Source organism: Palaemon carinicauda, chromosome 8 (genome assembly GCF_036898095.1).
Source record: "Palaemon carinicauda isolate YSFRI2023 chromosome 8, ASM3689809v2, whole genome shotgun sequence".
Lineage (NCBI taxonomy): Eukaryota > Metazoa > Arthropoda > Malacostraca > Decapoda > Palaemonidae > Palaemon > Palaemon carinicauda.
In genome coordinates, this window is record NC_090732.1 from 57,379,569 (window position 1) to 57,397,068 (window position 17,500).

A 17,500-nucleotide genomic window follows, 5' to 3' on the forward strand; every position below is an offset into this window, starting at 1 on the left:
GCTTTAGCGAGGCACCAACATTCTGATGCATAAATTAATACTGGTAGGACCATCTGATTAAATAAATTTCTTTTTAGAGAAAGTGGCATTAGACTTTCTATAATTCAATTTTGTTTACCAAAAGCTCTCCAACCAATGCTTATCCTTCTTTTAGTTTTGGTCTAGTGTCTAGGGGAAACACGATCTATCCTAATTATGTATATTCATTAATAATCTCTAAAGGTTTGTCCATAACCATTATTTGTTATCTCTCTTCATTTTCATTGAACATTACCTTAACTTTATCTGTATTAGTTTTCAATCTCACATTTCTACTTTCTCTATTTAAATTTTCTATCATCATTTGCAAATCTTGTTAAAGTAATCACCATTAATGTTAATTCCTACATTTTCCTATCTAAGTTTTTTAACACTTCTAGGCATGTTGTAAATAATTCAGGAGAGATGTGGTCTCCCTGCCCACCTCCTTTCACAATCAGAATTTTCTCACTATATTTATGTGGTTTTAGGATGGCTGTACTTCCCGTATAGATTTCTTCAAGTGTTTTAGCTTAAGATTCATCTATTTGTTGTCGTTGAAGTGCTTTTATTACTGCTGAAGTTTTGACAGAGTCCAAGGCTTTCTCATAATCTATAAATCTCTTACATAGTTATTTGTCATATTCCGTAGATTTTTCATTAGCTGGTTAATTACATGGATATGGTCAGTTGTTGAATACCCACTTCTAAAGCCTGCCTGCTCTATTTGTTGATTAAAATCTAGCTGTCTTTCTATTCGACCTAATATGATCTTTGTAAATATTTTATATGTTACTGAGAGTAAACTTATTGGTCGGTAATTATTTAGTCTTTTCGTGTCTCCCTTTTTGTGAATTACCACAATGATAAAGTTTTACCAAGCTATAGGTATACAGTATTCTTACAGCCATTTTGTGTAAAGTTCAGCGAATTTTACTACTATGAAATCTCCTCCATCTATTACTAAATCAATAATTTGTCCATCTTATCCAGCTGCTTTCCCTCTTTTCGTGCCTTTTAATGCTTTCTTTATACTCTTAATATTACTTTTGGTACCGACTCAAGTGTTTCATTGTTTCTACTGTTAAAGTTATTTCTTATATAAATATTGTATATATATATATATATATATATATATATATATATATATATATATATATATATATATATATATATATATATGTATATATATATATATATATATATATATATATATATATATATATATACAATATTTATATGTATATATATATATATATATATATACAATATATATATATATATATATATATATATATATATATATATATATGTATGTATGTATGTATATATATGTGTGTGCGCTTATGTGCATGTGTGTGAATTTGTTTATCAAAAATACAAAAGTTGGGAACCAATAAAGATTAGTCAAAAAGCTGGAAGGTAGGATAAAAAATGATTGTTTAAGAAGGCAAGGTAAAGTGAACATAAAGAGATTAAATAAAACATAAAGTTGGGCTAAATTTTAGAAAGTAAATCAAATGATAGAGTATGTCAAAATCTACAACAAATGCAGCTATTTTTAATCCAGACATGTCCTTAGTCTTGTCTGGGGATTGACCATTTTCATCACCAACGTAAGCTGCCCACTACGGATTTGACTGATAGCTCACAGTAAACCAACATAGCATTGGTGGCCCTGACTAGAATACCTTTGCTGATCATGGTGATAAAAAAACTCAAAAATCAAAATGTTACAAAAATTGATAAAGGATATGTTTAAAGACAATAATTAGGTTAAATGGTACAAATAAAGTAAGATTGTCAGGTAAGATGATAAAGATTAAAGACAATGATTACGGGATTGAATGAATATTTTTTAAAGAGACAAGATATGTGAAACACTATAATTTTTTTTTTGAGACGCTGAGTTGCTTACGTGTCATGTGCTTCATACAGGATTGAAAGAAGACACGAGAGAGAGAGAGAGAGAGAGAGAGAGAGAGAGAGAGAGAGAGAGAGAGAGAGAGATGTATCCCCTCTGTATAAGTTATTTCAATAACGGAATGAAAGTAGATTCAAAAGGCCTTACAAAAGTCTAGTACTTTCTATTTCTATATTACATAATTGACTGGGAATCATTTTGGGAAAAACAGCGGGCAAGTCAGAGTGATGCTTTAATTAACCTCACCTCGGTGGAGACCTAATGACGTCATTGCCCCTTTGCTGACGTAGATAAAACTGCGTGTGAGTAGTCTCCCTACTGATGTAAGTAATATTAGCTCAATCTGGCAGCGATCCACATACAATCTCATTCAATCTGTTTTTATTCATGACACTAATTATTTACACAAAATAGCATAAGATGATTAAGGTTATGATGGAAAATAATAGACAGAAGCTGCCCAAAGGGCGAAAAAAGTGAGGGAATAAAAAACAAGAATCGAGAGACGATGTCTGACTGGATAACGTTCCTTGCTTATATGCAGTCATTAATGAGAAAATGTTGGAAAGAAGGTGGTGGGAGGATAAAGGAGACGAGACAAAGGGATATAAACACTCGAAATACCAGAAAGGACAAATAACCAATAAGGATAGAAATATGTTCTGGCCAGGTACCAAAGAATTGTTATCAATCTTAGATGGCACCAACCGCAGGTGTAACGCCAAGAATATAATCAACTTTACTGAGCAGAAGCTCCACAGAGTAACAGAGTACACACGCGCGCGCGCGCACATACATACAAACAAACACCATTGCCAAAACACAGCAAGGCAGAGAGAGAGAGAGAGAGAGAGAGAGAGAGAGAGAGAGAGAGAGAGTCGTATATTTCGATTGTGACGGTGCAAATATACATTATCAGGAATCAGTCTCTACGTCTTTACTGTTGCCAGATGATTTCTTTTCAGATCTATAACAACGATGTAAACTGAATGGCATGAAGCTTGCGACCTTTCACATAGGGAAAGGCTCTAGGTGTCATAAAGCAATATCCGATTTTGACATGTCAATGAAAATGTAGAGGAAAAGAATAGATCTATTTGGCAGAAGTCTAATAATCAACAATCATTGTATAGATCAAAAGCTTTAGGTATACCCTGGTTAAATGTTGGCATCTGTGATTAAGACATTTGTTTACATTTTCACTAAGATATATTTGAAATTAAATGACGACGATAAGATTTGGTGGAATTTTGCTTGAGCTCGACCCTAAGCATGCACACATGAACACATCTATTTATGGACATGTGTAATGTTTTTTTTTAACTAATGTACTTGCCCTCTACGAATCTATCTGATATCCCATTAGTTACGTATATTACGATAACATGGGATACCAGTACTACCGAATTCACTGTAACTTCGAATAAACAGACCTAAGCAGAATATATCTCATAAAATCACCGACAGAAGCAAGCCAACTTATGTGTAATTTCATTTTGGCATAGTATGTACACATATTGAATTTAAAGTTAATAGGATATTTGTAGCTTAAAATTTGGGAATTATATAGTTATACATGTATACATATCGAAATATATTCATACGGTACACACATACACACACAAACACACACACACACACACACACACACACACACATATATATATATATATATATATATATATATATATATATATATATATATATATATATATATACATATATATGTATATACAGTAGGTACAGCACACACACACACACACACACACACACATATATATATATATATATATAAATATATATGTATATGTATATCGTAAAATGTATAAATTGTGAGTTGGATTTATGTGTTCATATGATTGTAGACTGAGCGACATAGACTCCAATCTGGGTTACCAATGCATGGTGACCAAATATATTCGTTTTTGTAAATAAATTAAATATCGTACCTCTAACGTATAACAAACTCCAGAAAGAAACTTACAGGGTATCAAAATTCAGGAAAATGAGGTTATAAGAATATTGACAATCATTGCATGTGATAGCAGTAGCTTCGCCAAGGCACCAGCCACCCGTTGAGCTAACACTAGAGAGTTATTGGGTCCTTTGACTGCCCAGACATTACTACATTGGATCCTTCTCTGTGGTTACGGTTCATTTTCCTTTGCCTACATATACACCGAATAGTCTAGCCTATTCTTTACACATTCTCCTCTGTCCTCATACACCTGACAACATTGAGATTATCAAACAATTCTTCTTCACCAAGGGGCTAATTACTGCACTGTAATTCTTCAGTGGCCACTTTCCTCTTGGTAAGGGTAGAAGAGACTCTTTATCTATGGTAAGTAACTCTTCTAGGAGGACACTCCAAAATCAAACCATTGTGCTCTAGTCTTGGGTAGTTCCATATACTCTGTACCATGGTCTTCCACTGTCTTGGGTTAGAGTTCTCTTGCTTGAGGGTACACTCGGGCACATTACTCTATGTCATTTCTCTTCCTCTTGTTTTGTTAAAGTTTATATAGTTTATATAGGAAATACTTATTTCAATATTGTTACTGTTCCTCAAATATTTCCTTTTTCCTTGTTTGCTTTTCTCACTGGGCTATTTTCCCTGTTAAAGCCGCTGGGCTTATAACACTACTTTTCCAACTAGGGTTTTAAATTAGCAAGTAATACTACTACTACTACTACTACTACTACTACTACTACTACTACTACTACTACTAATAATAATAATAATTATTATAATATGTTCATAGTACACATGCAACGAGTAATATGAGTTAAATAAATCATGATATAATCTACTGTACGAATTTATTTTGATTCCTTTTCTGCTAGTGTTTGCAAAATGGATTGCCTTTTGGAATATATACAAATGGTTTACATTTTTCAGATAATAAAATTATAATAGCAAATATTTCCAAAATTATTTTCACTGCTTTACTCACAAAAATTAGCACTTGTGTATCGATTTGAAAATTATAAGCTGCTCTTTTTAAATTCCATTCATACTTTTAGAGGCATTTTAAAACCCAAACAAGATATAAATTTAGAATATACAAAGGCACAAAATATTCACTCTTGGTTAGGAAGAGACAAATAATTTAGCTGAATTGAATTGCTGTCCCAATCGTTTAAAAACCCGGGTTCGAGAACTGCGTGAAATGGAAACCTGGACTACCAAACGAGTTTTAAACAAGGTCTCTTTTCACACCAGGAACTCAATTCTCAGTTATAATTAGGCAATTACTTTGCTACTAAAGTCACACGCATAATTGACCTATTTGAGAACTGGTATGAATGGGAAATATTAAAAGACAAGATATGAATAAAAAATTTACCTTCTTACCTGTAGAAAAAATACCAATTATTTTACTGACAAACCCATTTTATATAGTTGGGTTTAAGGAATGGTGTGAAATAGAAACATTTAAGCATTACAAAACCTAAAATGTGGTGGCTCGTCCATCTTCTTTCCCAGCGTTATCCCTACATTAAGGGTCGGTTGCCTAATGAGCCATCTCCAATGCCTTCTATTAAAATCATTCTCTTCCACCAAACTTCTTCTCTCAATATCATCCTTCACCTTATCTAATTCTCTGCTTCCCTCTCGACCTTCGCCCGGTAACAGATCTCTCCCACGCCCTCCTTTCTTCCTCCACACCATCCATCCTCAACACGTGCCCACAAAACCTCAGTTGTGACACTCTTATCACTTCTTATCAAGCAGTGATATTCCCATAATCCACTTCAGCATTTACATCTCTGTTCTCTCAAGCTTTGCTTCCTCTTTTCGTCTTAAAGGCAACGATTCCAATCCATATATTAACATTGTATGCTATATATCTGGACTTTTATGTTGACTGTCATTTTCTTATCACATACCAGTCTTGCTGCCTCCTTCCCCTTCCCCCAAGCTGCTTTTGTCTTATTATGCATTTCAGCCTCACATCCTTCCTCCTGACTTAGAGTAGATGCAAAGTGTCTAAATTGTTCCACCTGTTTTATAAATGAGCTTTTACTTTCATTTATGGCTATCCTGTCCCTACCTTCCTTAATGCTTACAACAGCTTCAGTCTTAACCGCATTTACCCTTAACCCACCCCTCTCCAAAGTCTCTTGCCACTCTACAACCCTTCTCTGTAACTTTTCCTCATTTGCAGCGGTAATCACCAAATCATCCACATATAGCAACTCTGCAACTTTTCATTTCTGATCTCATCACTTAACACATAAATGACCAGCACAAATAAAAACGGACTTAATGCTGACCACTGCTGTAATCCAACATTAACTTCAAAGGTTTCCGTATCTCTATCTTTCTAACTTCTGCAGGAATTTCCTTTTCCCCAAGAGCCAAAACATCACTTCTCTTGGTATTCTATCATAAGCCTTCTCTAGATCTACAAAAGGACATAAGAGCTTCTAGTTTCACTCTAGCCTCTTTTCCTGTAGCTGCCTTATTATAATATTGACATTCACTGTATCCCTCCCCATAATGAATCCATCTATGGTTTCCCAATCTTTAAAATCTCTAATTCAGTACCCACTGAATAGCTTTCAAACCATACCTGTCTTCATATACCAGTCCAAAAGAAATGAGTTGCTCTTATGTAATCGCTTTGTAAATATGTTTGAGAACTAGACTAAGAAGCCTTGAAAGAGAAGTGGGTATAACAGAAAACATCCTTTGATGCCAAACCTCACTTCACTGTTCGGATGAACAAAAGATTAACCCTCAAAAAACTATTTTGTAACTAATTTCAGAAACTTTACGAGAAATAAAACCTTGAAACCTAAACGGTATACATAGGAAGTTTTACTTTGAAAATGAGCCAATAGTCTTAGTTGTGCAGAGAAGAGTACTGTGTTGTACCAACCGTGTGTCACACAATTGTACATAATTCCTTTTGTATATATTATGCTTGTATCTTCGCTCTTCCCTCGCACTAAAACGAACATGAAAATTCATATCTGGTTTTCCTCTGTAACATTGTCACTTTCTCGAACATGTTATGTCCTGTTCCCTTGAGGTTTTGTATATAAAGGAGAGAGTTCCTTAATAAAGAACTCAGTTGATTGCATCCTGCCTTTGAGTTTACAACCCTCTCTCGGCATCGTCACATTGGTGACCCTGGAGTGACTCGCTCCTCCCGCCTCCCCCCCCCTCCACCTCTCACCGTTACTATGACGCCGTCAACGCATACCTTCTGCAGCAGTACTTGCCGTCGCCAGCCGCCCGTATAGCAACGCCTTTTCAGCTCTCTCAACAACTGTTGGGGGACCAAAGGGCTTCGCTCACCCTCGGGGAAATGACCAAAGCCGACGCCCTTATGGACAGCCACTTCAAAACCTCCATCAACGCCTCCACTCGTGACGAAGAGGACACCTATTCAACTTCAACCGAAACTGACGTGAATGCCGTAGTACACGCCTATGAATGCCGTAGGACACACGCCTATGAATGCCGTAGGCCTATGAATGCCGTAGGACACACGCCTATGAATGCCGTAGGACACACTCGCCTATGAATGCCGTAGGACACACACGCCTATGAATGCCGTAGGACATACTCGCCTACCCCGTGACGAGCCGGAGTGGCAACACAGCCAACCATCATCCACCACTCGCTCGCACCCCAACCAACAACTTCTACAGCCACTCACTGCCGCTAATCGGCACAGTTTTTACTACTACCTCTCCAGATTCAGGGCACCTATTTAACATGTTCAGTATGTCATTTTTAGAGGGGGAGCCATGTACCAATCGTGTGTCACACAATTGTACATAATTCCTTTTGTATATATTATGCTTGTATCTTCGCTCTTCCCTCGCACTAAAACGAACATGAAAATTCATGTCTGGTTTTCCTCTGTAACATTGTCACTTTCTAGAACATGTTATGTCCTGTTGCCTTGAGGTTTTGTATATAAAGGAGAGAGTTCCTTAATAAAGAACTCAGTTGATTGCATCCTGCCTTTGAGTTCACAACCCTCTCTCGGCACCGTCACAGTGCTAAAGAAATAATTGCATTAACACAGATTTCATGCTCTTGAATTCCAATCAGGTAATACATGAAGGCTATCCAGTAACTCCAGACCTCAAATTACACTAATAAAGAGAGAAGACTCGCAGCTTATATCCACTGTGCTACTAAACTCATTTGAGGGCACCTGTGGGAATACTAGCTGTGAAAGTAACAAAGGTATATTTAAACCTTATAGTTTAGTTACAGACCATTTGATTGAATCCACAACTTTATAGATATATAGTATCTCAAGAGAAAAAAAAACGATAACTAGCCAATAACTTCTTACAGGCCAGACGATAACAATGGCATGAAGGAGTCTCTTGTAGAACTAGGCTCATTGATATGAAGTTTCCAAAGTCAATACCATCCTCAAAGACATAAAGTAATAAAGAGTCAGAAGTGAAATAGAATAGATTCCTACGGGGCAAAACTTTCCAGAACAGGTAGACGCTGGACCTTGGTTAAAAGAATTTTATATTATCATTAGATACAATAGTGACAAATTTCAGAGGAAGTTAAGTGAGAATGCGGGAAGAACACTGAATCAATTTCTCTTTCTTAGAATACCCTCTATTTCAGTTTGCTCTTAAATCCATGTTGCTCTTTTTCTGTCTCTCATTGTTATTTCCATCATTTTTCTTTCCTTAGCTCTTTGAGCTGTAAATAGCTTATGTTCTAAGACTTCAGTAAGCCAAGTTTCGGATGCATTAATTAATACTGGTAGGGTCATTTGAATAAGAACTTTTCTTTTTAGAGAAAGTGGAGTTTTACTTTTCATACCCACATTCTGTTTAACAAAAGCTCTCCATCCCATGCCTATCCTTCTTCTAATTTCGATCTTATGATCTGGGGAAACACTTACTGTCTGTCTCTAGTACACAAATTCATTAACAATCTCTAGAGGCTCGTCCATAAACCTTATTTGTTGTCTATCTGCATTTTCATTGTACAGTTTCTTCGTTTTACTCATATTCATTTTCAGCCGTGCATTTGTACTCTCTTTATTCAAATCTGCTATCATCCTTTGCAAAAAATCCCATGATTCACTAAACAGAACCATGTATGGTATTTATAAACTATGAGAACACTTCCAATTTTGTCAAAACTTCAGCAGTAAAGAAAGCCCTTCAAAAACAAGGAATTGATGAATCTTATGTTGGAATACTTAAAGATATATATACGGAAAATACAGCAATCCTAAAACTATAAAAGAAAGTTAGAAAATTCTGATTGTAAAGAAGTTAGACAGGGAGACCACATCTCTCGTAAATTACTCACAGCATGCCTAAAAGGAATTTGAGAAATTCAGATTGAGTAAATGTAAGAATTAACAATAATGAGGAATACCTTAAAACTTACGATTTGCAGATGACATATATATATTTATATATATATATATATATATATATATATATATATATATATATATATATATATATATATATATATATATACATATATATATATATATATATATATATATATACATATGTTTATACATGTATATATATACATATTTAAAAAAATATATATATATATGTATATGTATATATATATATATATATATATATATATATATATATATATATATATATATATATATATATATATATACAGTATATAGGTGTGCATGCATACAGTATTACTTCGATTTACATGTAATTCTGAATATAAGGAAAGTGGTATAGAAGCATGAAATTCAATTAAGTTTCCGAGTATTGTATCGGTCTGTGAGCCAATGATTCCCTCTATATTTACGAACAAGACTATGCTTATGATGCACAAAATTTCTCATGTATAGCCTAACAAAATACTATCTAGAAGTTGTGAATTATTATGCTTTAAAAGTTTGACGTGAGTTGAGATATGTCTCTATGAATTATGTAGTGTATGGAGTCTGAACTTTTATGTCTAAAAAGTCGAGGCATGGGTCTTCGGAAACATTGGGTATTCTGTAGAAGGGAAATGATCGAAAACTTTTAAAGAAGCAAAATGGAAATTATATTATATTATATTAAGCGAGCTGACAAGACTACTTAAAAAATGTACAATGGCCCCCCATCGGCTAGGCAAACTAGCAGGAAGGACTATTGCATTCGCAATGGGCTTTCCATAGAGTAATAATCCACTCCCAGTGTGCTAAACTGGGACGCTCCATGAACAGGGTGGCCTCGATCCAGCCATCTATCTGAGCGGCCACAGCAGCACGTAAGCGGCACATCATTAGAGCGTGCGGACATGAATAATGATGTGGACTCCTGGCTTCGTATGGGACGAGGAAGGAGTTTTGCTATGTAGAAAATTTTTCATTCTTCTTTCTATCTCAGTTAAAATGTTTTATAATATAGGGGTATTCCTATTTTAATGCGAATTATTGATTCGGATTCATTCATGTTAAGGGTTACAATTTGTTCACTGAATATCAATAACAACCTTTAAAAATGAGCCTTTGTGTGTATTTTTGAAAATGTGGATTGCATTGAGTGAATTTCCTTTTTTTTCATGGAGAAAAAAAAATTGTTACGGCTGACTAGAATTTTGGGTTGCAAGTTAGTTCCCGTAATAGATTAATCGAACATTCTACTTTATATATATGTGTATATATGTGTTCATATATATATATATATATATATATATATATATATATATATATATATATACACTCACACACACACAAATATATATATATATATATATATATATATATATATATATATATATATACTCACACACAAATATATATATATATATATATATATATATATATATATATATATATATATATATATATATATATATACATGTATATATATTTTTATTTCTTTTCCAACAGATGTATCAGCCATTGACTTATTGCTTTCTTTTGTGTTACAGTGAATAATGTATATATATATATATATATATATATATATATATATATATATATATATATATATATATATATATATATGCACACTTGTTTGTGCAAAACATAATACAGAAGCCTAAAATTGGTGTAATGAGACAAGAAATTAGTAAGAACTTTCTGAGTACTTACCAGCTTGGCATTGGTGGCATTGGAGTCGGAATGTGGGTAAGGAGTGTAGACAGCGAGGGCGACACAGTTGGCGAAGATGGTGAGCAAGATGAACCATTCGAACGGTCTTTGACAATTCAGTTAAGGTAAATTTGGTGATGGAAGAAAACTGACAAATAAAAAGAATAATTAGTAAATCATAATTGTAGTTGAAACACCGGAAACTTCCTTTTTTCCCCCGTTCTTCAACAATTCCTTGCTTATGTATGCTTTAAAACGAATTTAATTTCCTGGACGCAAACTTCTTACAAGTTCATATAATTTCTGATTGGTTATTTTTCATGATATGATTGAACTCGACAGGCAGCCATGGTTCATACTACTTTTTTAAAGATATTCTCAATTGTAACCTTGCGTAAATTTTGGATAACATGAAGTCCTTTATTCAATTACATTTAAAAATGAGAGCACATTTCAGTTCATGTATAACAGCTGTGAACAAAAAGGTGAAAACAGAAATGTTAAATGTTGAAGAATTTCTATTAAATCCTTCACAAAGTTCACATTTGTTGGAACTATCAGTTTTCTTTTTATGTTCTTTTTCTTTTAAATATTTACGGCACGTCTAATTAATAGTGGTAAGTTGTAGGTCGTTAATGTTTGAATTAAATAACCCCCTTTACAAAACCCAAAACAGTCAAGGTGAAAACTTGAAGGTTAGTAATGGTGATGACATCGTCCAAATCAACAAGTTTCTCCAGATCGGAGGGCCCTGTACTGTATGCAAAGAATATTAACTAGCCAACCTGAACTGAACGGCATAAAAGGCAAACTACAAAAACAACCAATTAGATATCAGAAGAATCTGGAAATAAGATGGTAGGCTCTTGATGGATAAAATGTTACCCATTTTAAACGTATTTCCCATTCTACATGAAAACCTAGTATTATAAAAATTATATTACCTACCCTCATGAAATAAGTGATAATAACCTGGTAGAAGTCAACTGAAGTTTTGTTTCAATCGAAAATTGTTCACGAGTTTAAACATTCTATAATCATAATTTTCTGTGTTCACGAATATTTGGAAATCAGGAATTCATACTAAAATGATGAATACTTACAATTTGTCACTCCCGTAGAGTTGCAATATATAGAGAAAATTTATTTTTGGTGGCATTTGAAGATCATATTCATATAGTAAGTTAGTGTGTGTGTGTGTGTGTGTGAGGGGGCTGACCTGCGAATGAAAGACCCTAAAACCTTTTCGTCGCGAAATTGTGCTTCCATTGTAATTTACAACTTACGAAATAATCAAACCATATCCTAGTGTTACAAAATACCAAAATGGTAAAAAAAAATAACTTGAAACATTTCTAGTCAGACACAGCTACACTCACCCAACTAATTTAATTTTTCCTATAGTATCACGCCTCACAGAGAAACCAAACTATACCATAAAAATTTTACAGCTCAAGTACACAGACTACCAATAGAAATAGGACCTACTAACGAGAGAACAGTACTTTAAATGAAGAGCTAACATTTTAGTAATTGTAGATATTGTTAAAAGATTTACACTCATAGAAAAAATATGCTGACTAAACATAATGTTATTATTTCTCTAGATTTAGCTTTCAGAAGAGCAACCATTCTCGGTAAGGTATCTTCGTGCCTGAAATACCTAGATAATTTGAATAGTACGAAGAGTTTAACTGTTATTATTATATTGACACTGACACCTCAGGTAGGCTTTTAAATTATGATTTGTAGATATTATAAATGGAATAACCTGTACCCTACTTGGTCAAATTTATAATTCTTGTTAATCTGGTAAAGCTTCATATGATGTTTAACTTTAGAAAAAAGTAAAGCAGGTTTCTTTTTGATTTTAGAATCAATTATCGATAACAACGAAATGATATTCAATGATGATTACCGAGAGTAAGCTAAGTTTTCTTTCCACTATAAAATGATACTATTTCTGGCACTAGCCGGTATAACCGCTATAATTCATACTTATAGAATAGCATTTACGCTATAATTGAGAGAGAGAGAGAGAGAGAGAGAGAGAGAGAGAGAGAGAGAGAGAGAGAGAGAAATAAAAAAAAACATCCGGAAACATGTTGGCCTGAATATTTGCATTTCCCATTTAACAAACTGACATGACTGAGCGGGCCACACAAAGTTTGGGATGGGGGATGGTAGTAGAGTATTTAAAAGGAAGGGGAGGAGATACTGCAGAGGGTTGTATGCTGAGGACATTAAATTTTAGAGAGATAGCACAAGCCACGTCCACTATGTATTGCATAGTTATGAAGGTGAAAAGGGGGGATTATCCATAGTTATGTGATAATACACATGTACACAATAAATAGAATCAATTGGAATGAATAAATTAGTTTTGCACAAGCATATTTACATGTGAAAGTACTAAATATGAGGTTATACTGTATCAAAAGAGAAAGAAGAAAGTAGGGTGTAGACAGATATAATCCTTTTTGAAATCTGGTTATATTGAGCTAATAAATTCATCAATTATAGTCTTCGTGTCTCCCATGTACATGATGAAATTTATGTGTTGCTTATATAAATATACATGTATATATAAACACATACGCATACACACAAATTTATGCATATATATATATATATATATATATATATATATATATATGAGTGTGTATATGTAAATATATATTCATATATAATGTATATTTTAAACATGCATACATTTGTTTTTATATAAACATACAAGCAACAATAACATCAACAACAACAATTGCAGTCGTTTCTAGTCCACTGTAGGAGAAAGGATTTTCATCACCACGCTGGCCAATGCAGATTGATGATCGGAGACTTTAGTCATATCACTAAAAACAAAACAACCTAGTATGGGTGGCCTTGACTAATACAACCCTGCCGATCATGGTAATACACAAACCCTTCTACCACGTCAAGGTAGCCCCACTAAGAGAGGGATAAACATACATAGGTATATGTTGAAATGAGAGAAAGCAAGGAAAAGGTGGGTTGAATATTTTTGAAAGGTTGCTGAATGTTGAGGAAAATAGGGAGGCCGATATAATTGCTGTTGCAGGTGGTGAGCTGCCTATAGTGGGGGTGAAAATGAGAGAGAGAGATAGATTACAAGATAGGAATTGAAGAGAGCACTAGAAGAAAGGAGAAGAGGAAAAGCACCTGGTATGGATGGTGTAAAGGCTGAGATGTTACTTGAATGGTTGGTGAGATTGTTTAATATATGTTTTATGTTGTCATTGGTACTAGTGGGCAGGGTGTGTGCGTGTTCTGTTCCGCTATACAAAAGTAAGGGAGATGTGCATGAGTGTCGTAATTCAAGGGGTATCAGTTGGTTGACTGTGGTTGGAAAAGGGTGTGGTAGAGTGATAATTAATATGATTAAGGAAAAATATATAAGATGCAATCTTAGTAATACAGGGTGGTTTTAGAAGAAGTGGGGGATGTATGGATAAACTTTTACATTTAGGCAGATTTTCGAGTAATATTTAGCAAAAAGTAAAGAGGTGTATGGATCTAGAGAAAGCTTATGATAAAGTTGATAGGGAAGTGAATTTGAATGGGGTGAAGTTATATGAAATTAGTGGAAGGTTGTTGCAAACAGTAAAGAGTTTCTACAGAAGCAGTAAAGCATGTGTTAGGATAGGGAATGAAGTGAGTGGGTGGTTTCCATTGAGAATGGGACTGAGACAGGGATGTGTGATGTCATCATGGCTGTTCAATATGTTTGTTGAAAGAGTTGTAAGAGAGGTGAACGCTCGAATGTTTGGTAGAGGATTGAAACTGATAGATGAGAGGGATCATGAATGGGAAGTGAATCAGCTGTTGTTTGAAAATGATGCAGCATTGACTGCAGATTCGGAGGAGTTACAAGGATTTTGGATGTCTCAAAGATATTTTAGTCCATCCATGGATACGCCATTTGCTCTTTGGTAGAGCAATTTTGTTTAAGCATTTAGAGAGTTCATATTATTTAGCCTAATTAATTCTTGAACTTGTTTATCGTGTTACTGTTCACTAAATCCACTGGAAGCCTATTTCAAGTATTTGCTATTTTGTATGTAAAGAAATTACCACATTGAGTGGTGCTGTATCTTTTCAATTCCAGGTTGTATCTGTTACCTCTGGACTGATTTGTTTTTCCTTTAAGAATTTTGAATGCCTCTTTTAACTGTCTTCTTGGTTGTCAAGTTTGTAGATCAAATAAGTTCAAAGGTTCCATCCTCCGATTATATCCAAATTGCCTTACTGTTGGAAGTAGCTTGGTGGCCCTAGCTTGTATTGCTTCCAGTCTATTTATATCCTTCTGAATACTTGGAGCCCAGAATTGGACTCTGTATATTAGATGGGATCTTATTAGGGATGTGTACAGTTGTAGTATAGTGTCTTTGTCTCTGTATATGAATTGTCTCTCTAAGTAACCTATTAGTTTTTGTGCTTCCTTTTCAGCTTTCATGCTGTGTTTGGTGAACTTCAAATCCTTGCTGATAATAATAATGAGATCTTCTCCTGATCCACACTCTCTATTTCATTACCCAGCAGTGAGTAATCTGATTGTGGGTTACTGTAACCTTTGTGCATGGCTTTACATTTTCCACAGCTGAAAGGGATTTGCCATTTTCTGGATCATTCTCCTAGCTTCCTTAGATGCTCTCTTAAGGTTTCTACGTCTTGTGAGTTCACAACATTTATGCCCAGTTTAGTATCGTAGGCAATTTTGGCTATTTTACTAGTTAATGCTAAATCTATGTCGTTGATGTAGATCAGAAAGAGCAATGGGACAAGGATGGATCCTTGGGATACTCCGCTTCTAACAGCTGCCCACTCTGAAGCTTCTCCATTGATTACAACTCTCTATTTTCTGTTTGTTAGCCAGAAAAAGTTTGGGTGTTTGAGAGATGGAAATTGAGAGTTAATGTGGCTAAGAGTAAAGTTATGAGATGCACGAGAAGGAAACAGGTGGTACTAGGTTAAATGTCATGTTGAATGAAGAGTTACTTGAGGAAGTCGATCAGTTTAACTACTTGGGGTCTGTTGTTGCTATAAATTGAAGCAGATGTATGACAAGTGAATTAAGGATGTAAAGTGTTGGGGGCAGTGATAGGAGTGGTAAAGAGTAGAGGGTTAGGAATGAATGACAAGAGAGTTCTGTATAAGAAAGTTATGGAAGCAACAGTGATGTATAGATTAGAACTGCAGTGATTAAAGGTGAAGGAGAAACAGAAATTGATTGTGTTTGAGATGAAATGTCTGAAGAGTATGGCGGTGTATCTCGATTAGATAGGGTTAGGAACGAAGTAGTGAGGATGAGAATGGGTGTGAGAAATGAATTAGCAGTTAGAATGAATATGTATGTGTTAATTATGTTTGACCATGTAGAGAGAATAGAAAATGGCTGTCTGCTGAAGAAGGTGATGAATGCAAGAGTTGATAGGGGAAGTAAAGGAAAAAGGCCAAGGTTTGGATGGATGGAGTGAAAAAAACTATATATGATAGGACGATAGATGTGAGAGAGGTAAAAGAGTGTGCTAGAAATAGAAATGAACTACGGGCGATTGTGATGGAGTTCCGAAAGGCCCTGCTGCTTCCTCCAGCTTCCTTTGGTGACTGCTGAGATTTCAGCAGTAAGGGAGTTAATATATAAAGTTTCATTTGTGGGGGTTAACGAGGGAGGGTAGGCTGTAGCACCATAGAAGTACCAATCAGACTCAGCTGAATACCTCGTCAGGCTGGGAGGAGTGAATAGAAGAGAAGTCCCCTTTTGTTCTTTTTTTTTTATGTTGGCTACCCCCAAAATTGGGGGAAGTGCCTTGGTAGATAGATAGATTATTATTATTATTATTATTATTACTTGCTAACCTACAATCCTAGTTAGAAAAGCATGATGCTATAAGCCCAAGGGCCCTAACAGGGAAAATAGCCCAGTGAAAAAAGGAAATAAGGAAAAATAAAATCTTTTAAGAACAGTAACAACAATAAAATAAATATTTCCTACACAAACTATAAAAAAAATTAACTAAACAAGCAGAGAAATTAGATAGAATAGTGTGGCCCAGTGTACCCTCAAGCAAGAGAACTCTAACCGAAGGCTGTGGAAGACCATAGTACAGAGGCTATGGCACTACCCAAGGCTAGATAACAATGGTTTGATTTTGGAGTGTCCTTCTCCTAGAAGAGCTGCTTACCATAGCTAAAGAGTTTCTTCTACCTTTACCAAGAGGAAAGTAGCCACTGAATAATTACAGTACAGTAGTTGACCCTTGGGTGAAAAAGAATTGTTTGGTAATCTCAGTGTTGTTAGGGGTATGAGGACAGAGGAGAATCTCTAAAGAATATGCCAGACTATTCAGTGCATGTGTAGGCAAAGGGAAAGTGACCCGTTACCAGATAGAAGGATCCAATGTAGGACTGTTTGGCCAGTCAAAGGACCCCATAACTCTCTAGCGGTAGTATCTCAACGGGT

General features: G+C 34.9%; 1 protein-coding gene across 8 annotated transcripts in view; it reads right to left on the minus strand.

Moving 5' to 3' along the window:
* Nucleotides 1-17,500, minus strand: part of LOC137645738 (muscle calcium channel subunit alpha-1-like) — a 1,524,573-nt gene that overhangs the window by 317,643 nt on the left and 1,189,430 nt on the right. For all 8 annotated transcript variants that reach the window (XM_068378633.1, XM_068378634.1, XM_068378636.1 and 5 more), the window contains one exon: nt 11,020-11,125. In XM_068378633.1, the coding sequence (XP_068234734.1) occupies nt 11,020-11,125 (106 nt within the window). The remainder of the gene's footprint in view (nt 1-11,019; nt 11,126-17,500) is intronic.